Here is a 9,047-nt window from a genome sequence, read left to right as displayed (position 1 = left end):
ATTTCAAAAAAATTATATCTCTTATTCAATGTTTATTAACAATTACTTTTTTATTCTTTACAGTTTTCGATATGTTCTGAAAAAGCTTGGTATCGAATATTAAAATATATATGAAACAAAAAGATGGAATTTAAATTTAAGTTTTCTGTAACAAAGATAAAGAAAGCAATTCATAAATTTTATACTTAATAACTATATAATATTTATACGTACAAACATTACAACAACAAAGAACATCTAGATACGTAACAATTTTTAAACCATTTTAAGACAATGAAAATAATTGGTAAAAAATACATTAGTAAGAACAGAGTATTTTGCTAAAATATATTTGTCTATAATACTTAGATAAGTACAGTTATAAATTTATATATGTACTTGTGTTCTACTTATGTGCTTATATCATATATATATGATTCTATTTCCATATTGTAGTTTAAAAATGGTTTTTAAAAATGTTATAAAAATCTTAATGTCAGATATGATGGTAAAAAATAATTCGATTGAAATAAAGCAAGCACTGAAACTATATACATAGTTAATGAAGAAATATTATAGATAGATTCACTTCCTTGGTACTATGACAGAAAAATTTTGCAAGTAAAAGAGTTTATAACCGGCGACATCAGATTATTCCATGTATTCGTAATGTTGTCTATAATAGGTAGAGAGTTGTCCATATATATATAAACTCTTTAATATTGTCTGTTGTAGTCAGCCGTTTGAAGTACCAAAAACGAACGTCCTAAAAGCATGTAAAAAAAATTAATTAAACATAATAATTAAAAACATAGAACAACAAAGTTAAAAACTAAAGATAATATATAGTATAAGCGCTCTTAAATGGACATCTACGAGACTAGCAGTTCAATCCTATTTTCAAAAAGATTACTTGACCGCAATGCGGAAACCGGCTCTAAAACGTGGAAATTAACGGTTTAGCTCATCTACAACTCTGTTCTTGCGTCAATTATCTAGAATATCATATACGATGGTGTTCTTGGAATCAAAAAGCCAGAAAGATTTGACTTAATTGGGTATGCAAATGATATTGCAATAGAGATAATTATTAAAACTCTAAATAAAGAAGTTGGAGAATCTTAGCAACAAAACAACAGATTGGAGCTTGTTGATCACAAAGCAGAGGTACTTTTAATGAGCAGTAGAAAAAATCAATTAAAACTGGCGGTAGTGAAATAAATTCTGGGCTACAATTTACATATATCATCCTAGGTATATTGTAAATACATTTGAACTTATTCGAAAATAAGTTCTCTACATTCTACAAGATGATATCCCGATTAATGCCAAACATATGAGGCCAAACAGAGATGCTTCACGAATGCTTTTGGCTTCATTTTCAAAATCAGTTATATTGTGTGATTATAGACTGTCAAAACTTCGCATTTATCGGACATACTGTAGAGTTTGGAGCGAAGCTGCGGAAGTGCTGACCGAACATTTTCTAGTAGATCTAGAAGCGCTTGCTGTAGGCGATTGGTTTTTCTGCGTTCACCCACATACAATCATTGTCAATTCCTTATCTAGAAATCAGGGACAAGATTGACACATTTCATTCATAAAGATAAATCGAGTAATCGAAGATCTGGAATTATTATTACCACAATTTCTAATTGGACATGAATGTTTTTGTGATTAACTCGTATAAATTTGCAAGAATTTTTAGCTGCGGCTTTTAACTTAAGAGCGTATACGATTTGTAGATCCAGAAACTTCAATCGACGAAGAAAGCCCTTCTTACATCCAAAAGCAGATGAATACAACCTTTGAAGAGTGGAACTTACACAAGGTTTATCATCTTTGGAATAATAAACACGATCTAATTATGAAATCTAAAGAATTTAAAAGATCTGAAGCATGATTATTAGCCCTGTAAAGATATAGGTACCCTTAAAGGTCCTACTACAGCTCTCTATTTCGATGTTGAGTGTGTGAGAATTTATATGTCTATGGACTATAGACATAGAAATTTTTTTCTTCCAGTTTCGGTACAAAAAAATTCTAATTTTTATAAAAATTGAAAACTTTCGACTAACGACATTGCACTGTTAGAAGATATGTCCATTTAATAGAGCTTTAACTGTAATCCTAATAACATAAATTTATTAATAAAATTATAAATGCAATAAAAATGCACACATATTTATATAATTAGCATTTAAATTCTTTAATATAATTATATATATATATATATGTATACATATATATAAATAAAATAATTATTTATAAATATAACCAATTTTTAAATGAACTTTGTTTGTTTACTTTAAAAAATATATCTTTGAAGGTTGAGTTCAATTAATGAACAAGAATATTTTAATTAGTAATAGAATGAATAGTAAACATAGAAAATTGGCAGAATATTGTTTTTTTTTTAATTTAACAGTTTTTTTTGTTTTTGGTATATAGTGAACCTTACATTTTATGCCCTAAGATCCTTGAGGTTTGATTTTAATTTAACATATTCAAAATAAAATCAACTCTCATATTTTATATGCAGCTCGACAAAAATGCAACTTAAATTACACTACACAATTTTGTATCCAACATGTATTTTACAAGGACTATTTATTGTAGTATCCATATGCACAATACTTAAAACAGGGAGCAACATAACAACAATTGTCATTATCATCGTCAACATCATTTATTCTAATCTTCACTGCAAACAAACCCATTTCATGTTTTCCAAAGAACATTTTAATTAATTTCAGAAACTTTGCAAGATTTGCTCAGCAATTAGTCAAATCTGCACAAATGTACGATGCCATGCACTTCAAGAGATATACAGGGATATGCACATAAATCTGTGTCTATATGTGATGTGAGATACTCGTACACAACAATGTCTATGACTACAAACAGAAAAAAAATGTAACTAAAACAAAAATTTTCATTCTCAAAGATTGTAAAATTTTTGGTTTCTCTAGTTGAACTGACGTTTAGACTAAGCGTAAAGTGTTTTTTGGGTTTTATTTGTAGAGTTTAAGGGTCACGTTTCATATTGCAACCCTTAATAAATGAGTTTGGGAAGGAATTACTTGCAGTTTCTTTGCATGCTTCACTCTAAAATATCAACAGCTTAAAACTTTAAATTGGATCTATTAATACCTTTCTTTTTTTATTTTATATATGACAGATTAGTTAGTATTTAATAGACGTCAGTTCATTTAATGGATGGCAGCTTAGAGAATTAAGATTCTATTTTATATTAAAAATGATTGAAAAATAAACAAAAAAAAGTGGAATATGCATATAAACTCGAGTCGTGGCCACCTTTATCATTTATTGATCATTTTTATATGAAAATTAATCATAATAATATAAATTTAATTATAATAAAAAAATATATAAAAAAATAATTTTTTCAAAAAATTTATAAAATTATAGTTAAGTATAATTTTTATAATTCTATAAAATCATATATTAATATGTATTAATAAATAATTTTTTGGATCAATATAGAATTATTGAATTTTGCTATTTAATATAAATATATTAATAATTTTGTAGTAATTATAAATTATATATAAATTATTATTTGCAACACTTCACTCATATTTCCATATATAGTATAATAACTTCATATATAGCTTCATATATAACTTGATATATTTCTGGGGTATATTTACTTAGCATTATCCACAAAATTTTGTATTTTTGTTATTTAAAAATTGTTAAGTAGACTTCCAATAGATTTTAATTTAAATACTACTGTCAATATATAAATAAAGGCATTTACTTACTGTGTAATAGTATCCTTATTGGAAATAAATTTATTCATTTACTGCTTCTATTCAATATATTGTTGTATGATGTTGTACATATTTTTTTTTGTTTTTTTTTTAATTTTTTTGCATATTCTTATGTTCCTAGAAGGTAACCTAGAAGTGTAAATTTTTATAATTTACATATAATAATTTTTTAATTTTTAATAATTTAACTATTTGGCATAATTTGTTAGTTTAAAAAGGATTGTTCGTTTTATGAATCTCATTTAGTAGGAAGATATTTAAATATACGTGCAATAGAATAGAAGTCTACAACTTTTTTAATTCGGATAAATTTCAAGTTGTCGTTTATATATACATATATCAATCTCTACATAAGTTCGGTTAAGATTATAAGTTTGATTTCATATCCTTTAGCTTTTAAAGTCAAATAAGTTTTCTAAAACAAAAATTCTTTAAAATGATATTTTTTAATAATATATTCGTAACGAATATTTGTAGGTTATAACCCGGTTAGCCTAACCTAACCTAACTTAACCTAATCTAACCTAACCTAACCTAACCTAACCTAACCTAACCTAACCTAACCTAACCTAACCTAACCTAACCTAACCTAACCTAACCCAAACTAACCTAACCTAACCTAACCTAACCTAACCTAACCTAACCTAATTTAACCTAACCTAACCTAACCTAACCTAACCTAACCTAACCTAACCTAACCTAACCTAACCTAACCTAACCTAACCTAACCTAACCCGGTTTCCATACTAAATGTGGACCTGCACCTACGAGCTTTCTTTAATTTTTCGAGCGAAATAAGAATAATAAAACATTTGAGAATTGCTCCATGCAGAATATGCAAAACAGTTTAAAATACCCGTAGTGCAGCATTTCGCCACTGACAAGGAGCAGTAGAAGAAAATTTTTGATGCAAGGATTCGTATATTTGCTCGAACTTGTTTAGAATGTCGTTGGAGAAAGAAAAACTTTTGGCTCTTCTTTTTTTTTTTTGAAAAAAAAATCTTTAATGAATATTCATTTTATCAGAGCAAAACTTTTTTTAAAAAAATTTTTTTTTATGTTTTAAAGTTATTCCGAATAAAAGGACAATTAAAACATTATAGATAGAATAATAAATAAATTTGCATGCAAAGAAAATCATAAAAATTTACTTACATTTGAGTATTTTTTTTTTTGTTTATTATATTATAAAGCCATAAACACCTTCCATTACTCAGTTTAGTTGGAAAAAATCAGGTGACAATGATTTTCCTCAGTACTTATGGCTATAAAAGCTAACATGTTAATAATAATAAATTAATAATTTTATAGTTACTTTACCTTGAGTGTAAGTTATGAATCTGAATTTGATTGGAGCCCATCGCACCATTCGCAGTAAACGTCTATGGGCTCGCTCAAGTAATTAATTTTTACCTGATGGGTGACGTTACAAATGTGGCAACTTAATATAGCCCTGTTCAACTGTTTGCGCCTATATTGATAGAATATAAAATTAAGTATACATTACGCACATATTTGGTTATAGTAACCAATATGTTTAATAAAAAAAATTAAAAAACGTTGTTAGTACACACATATCGATGGACACTGATTTTTGCCCATTACATATCGCACAGTTAAAATACTTATCCAGCTTAATTTTTCGCTTTTGCTGGAATTTCTTTTTCTTCAGGCAAAATCCTTTAGCCATTATATATTCTTAGTAGCACAAGAAAAACACTAGAAATATAAAAAACCTTCTGCACGACGAAATGAACTCGTGCTTTTAGAATTTAAGTCCCAATATATCGGCAGAGTTGCAACCAACTATGATATTGGATTTAAATGTTACACCTCAAGAAAAATGTTATTCAAAAATGAAATAAAAGCAAAGCTATGTAGTATGTATAATAAATATTCTAATTAATTCTTGACACAGAACGCATAGTCTAAATAGTTACATATTATAATTCAAGAATTACAAATATATATATTTATATATATTAAACTCATGTTGATGACGAACTCAATAATCGATGAAGACTACCAATTAAAATAAATTAATAATAATAATTTATTTCTTTAATAGGATATATTGGATTGGATAAAACAATATCACTTACAAAGGTATTAACGCTAATTTCTAGAATCGATCATGTTTGTATTAATTTAGATATAGACAAAGAAAAGTACAGGTAAAAACCTTTGCTTCAAAAGTAAACACAGTTCATGGAAGTATAAACTTTTATACTAACAAACATGAACTAACAAACATCTTAAGAGGTACCAAATGCCATCTTAAGAATTGAACATAACTGATATTTTAGAGATATTATGGTCAACCCTCAGATATATGGATTTTTATCTTTAAAAATACATGGTAAAAATAGAGACTTAAAAAGTGAATACTAATTTTTTAAACTTCACTGCAGTATTAGGTAGTGATAGAAGTAATATGTCGCAACTGGTAGAAGTACAAATTTTCACATTAAAAAGTTTATGCAATGGTATAAATGCCCACTTCATAAATCACTAAAGGCTTAGACCTTACTCAGCTTGGTTACTTCTCTACAAAATGTCGTTAATGAGTCGTTGCTGACGACAACTCCCTAGTAAGGTTATTATAGTATATAAACTAGTTGCTATAAAATTGTTTGTGTCAAGGTATTAAAGCTTTTGTTTAGTGCTAAATATAGTGTATCTGCCATTTTGACACATTTCATTTGGGGATTTCATATTTATTAATAATAATTTATTCAATATGATGAATATAATGAATTATTCAATATGAAAATAAGGCAATTTAATTATTATATTATATTGGCTCAGCTATTTATCCAATAGCCAATAGAATAGGGGCATAGTTCTGTTTAATGGTTATTTATTGAACGTAGCTTTTAGTGGAAAATGCAACTCTTGTAATGACAATATATATGTTTTTACTTTAAAGCATTGACCATATTCAGGACATATTCAGGATTGAATAAAAAAATTTTTATATTCAAACTATGAAGACATATTTCTACAATGTCTAAATTTTGTAGAACCTATTTTTTATATGGAGCTATATGGAATCAAATTTTAATGCGAATAGGATGTATTAAGCATAACATCTCTATAATAACTGGCCATAAAGTTTTCTATTTCCATGTTCAAAAAATATTTTAGTTCTGAATGCATTTTAAAAACCTAATTTCATAATTTTCTATTAAATATGTATAGTTTAGGACAATACGGATATAGCCGAAATAGCTAGCAAATCATATACAGCAAATATTTTCTTATTAGAATAAGAAATTCTGTCAAACAAACACACCATCAAACCAAAATGCGTTTTACGACGCAAACAATTAATAAATGGCAGGTGTTGCACTGAAGAAATTAACATCCCTGCTTTTTCACATATTGAAAAGTGCGACCATTATTTTACTTAAATAAATAATATAAAGTGTTTTGACCTGTAAAAAATCTATCACTACTCATACAAATTTAATATATATAGTATATAAATAAATCAATATATACTGCAGCTATTATCTTTGTCTTCTAGCGTCTTTTCATTTTATTGCTTAATCCTGTTTTCTTAGTAGTAATTGGTGAGTATATGATTATAACATTAACATTAAGTAATAGATATTGATAAATTCATTATTTGTCTATAAAGTTGAACCAACTATTAACAAAAAAATGGAGAATTTTAAAGTAGAGCACATCGATTTTTACGATATGCCATTTGTAAAAAAAGTTTGGGTTTTAGCAAACACACGCCAATTTGATTTCATTAGGTGGACCCATGATGAAACTGGCATCACAATAAATATATATGAGCTAGCGGATTTTTTAAATTCCCCGCATTCATTATTGGATACTCGAACCCCGGTCGTATTTATAAAACAGTTGCTCTTACACAATTTTATGATAATACCAGACACCACACTAAACAGTAACTATGCAACTTTCAAGAATGACAATTTCACTAAGGATGGATTTTATCTTCATTTAATTAAACCTTCAAAAATTAATGTAAATCAGAATGAGATTCTAAAGTACCAGATATATTGCGAACAAACTTTTGGTATGTGTCCAATATGTATTACCGTCGGAATAGTTAAAAGTGGTGTTATTTCGAAAGACGGAGCATTTGGTGCTTCAAAAGCGCAATTTAAATATTTCATTGGAGAGTTTTTTACACCCAATGATTCAGAAATACAAATGACCGTTTTGAGAAGTGAAGGGTTCGTATAAATGATTATTATTTAAATTTAAATTAAATGCATCTTTAATATTTTTTATCTTAAATAAATTTGTTTATATGTATATTGTTTTTACATTAAAGGAATTATCAGGAGCAGAGCAGTAATGCAGAAGCAATGTTTGAGAAGGCTGTAAAATTTATTTTAAATATTGCTATACCCATTACAGATGATCTCAAGTATTGTATTTGGTCTAAAATACCTGAAGTGACTTCAACTTCTTCCAATGCATTTGAACCCATTCATTACCTAGATGAAGACGAAGATTCTAATATGAACGCGTATTTTAATAATGAAATGAAGGTTCCTACAATTAAAGATGTTCTTCCAATTTCTATAATAAATTATATGAAGGACCTGGACGCAACAGATTAAACTTATTGTAATTCAAATTATTTGTAATCTTTTTGTTTTTTTGTTTAATAAGCATCTTAAATTAATTATTTCCGTAAAATTCAATTAATTAAATGTATTAAAAATGTTCTACTGAAATTTATGTTAATAAATATAAGTTTTTTAATATATAAACACTCAGCATTAAAAAACTTAAATATAGTTTGTTAGGTAGATATCAAAGATGTCACCACATATTAATTGACTTGATAAATAAAATTAATATCAATAACGCAGTAAACCAGATTTACTCTACTCACACAAGTAGTGATTGCTCAATTCAACGTATATACTTTAAGATAAACAAAAGTCAAAGTGCTAGGTAATGGGACCAAAAACAAAAAATGTGAATAATTCTCCAAATAAAATATTTACAATTGAAGAAGTTAAAACTCAAGCTTAAAAAAATTAGTGGAATCGCTCTGAATAAATATTATTAATATTAAAAGTATATCTATACTCAACAGATAAAGAAATCTGAATTTTTTGCATACAATAAAATTTAATTAAAAGTAAATTATAGTATAGAAATTTTACACAGTTTCAGTCTTTAGGTAAACATGCTGGTATATTGTGGGCCATACTGTGCAGGCAATTGAAATGTACACCAATCATCAAAATATGTACATACCTAATTTTTTAAGAA

At 27.0% G+C, this 9,047-nt stretch overlaps 1 protein-coding gene and 1 long non-coding RNA gene across 2 annotated transcripts; one reads left to right on the top strand and one right to left on the bottom strand.

The window, feature by feature from the left end:
- Window positions 1–429: 429 nt before the first annotated feature.
- Window positions 430–5,638, bottom strand: LOC119683235. Its single transcript, XR_005252640.1, has 5 exons — window positions 5,351–5,638; window positions 5,097–5,247; window positions 4,932–5,041; window positions 3,768–3,905; window positions 430–745 (listed from the first exon to the last, which is right to left on the bottom strand). It is a non-coding gene; the product is annotated as an uncharacterized LOC119683235 (long non-coding RNA).
- A 1,789-nt stretch (window positions 5,639–7,427) lies between these two features.
- Window positions 7,428–8,383, top strand: LOC119674430. Its single transcript, XM_038085567.1, has 2 exons — window positions 7,428–7,990; window positions 8,092–8,383. Exons 1-2 carry the CDS (start codon window positions 7,443–7,445, stop codon window positions 8,381–8,383), a joined length of 840 nt encoding a protein of 279 aa, XP_037941495.1. The 5' UTR covers window positions 7,428–7,442.
- The last annotated feature ends 664 nt before the right edge of the window (window positions 8,384–9,047 follow it).

This window comes from Teleopsis dalmanni, chromosome 2 (genome assembly GCF_002237135.1).
Source record: "Teleopsis dalmanni isolate 2A chromosome 2, ASM223713v2, whole genome shotgun sequence".
Classification (NCBI taxonomy): Eukaryota; Metazoa; Arthropoda; class Insecta; order Diptera; family Diopsidae; genus Teleopsis; species Teleopsis dalmanni.
The sequence above is the reverse complement of the archived record's forward strand: the minus strand, read 5'-3'. Positions and strand labels throughout refer to the sequence as shown.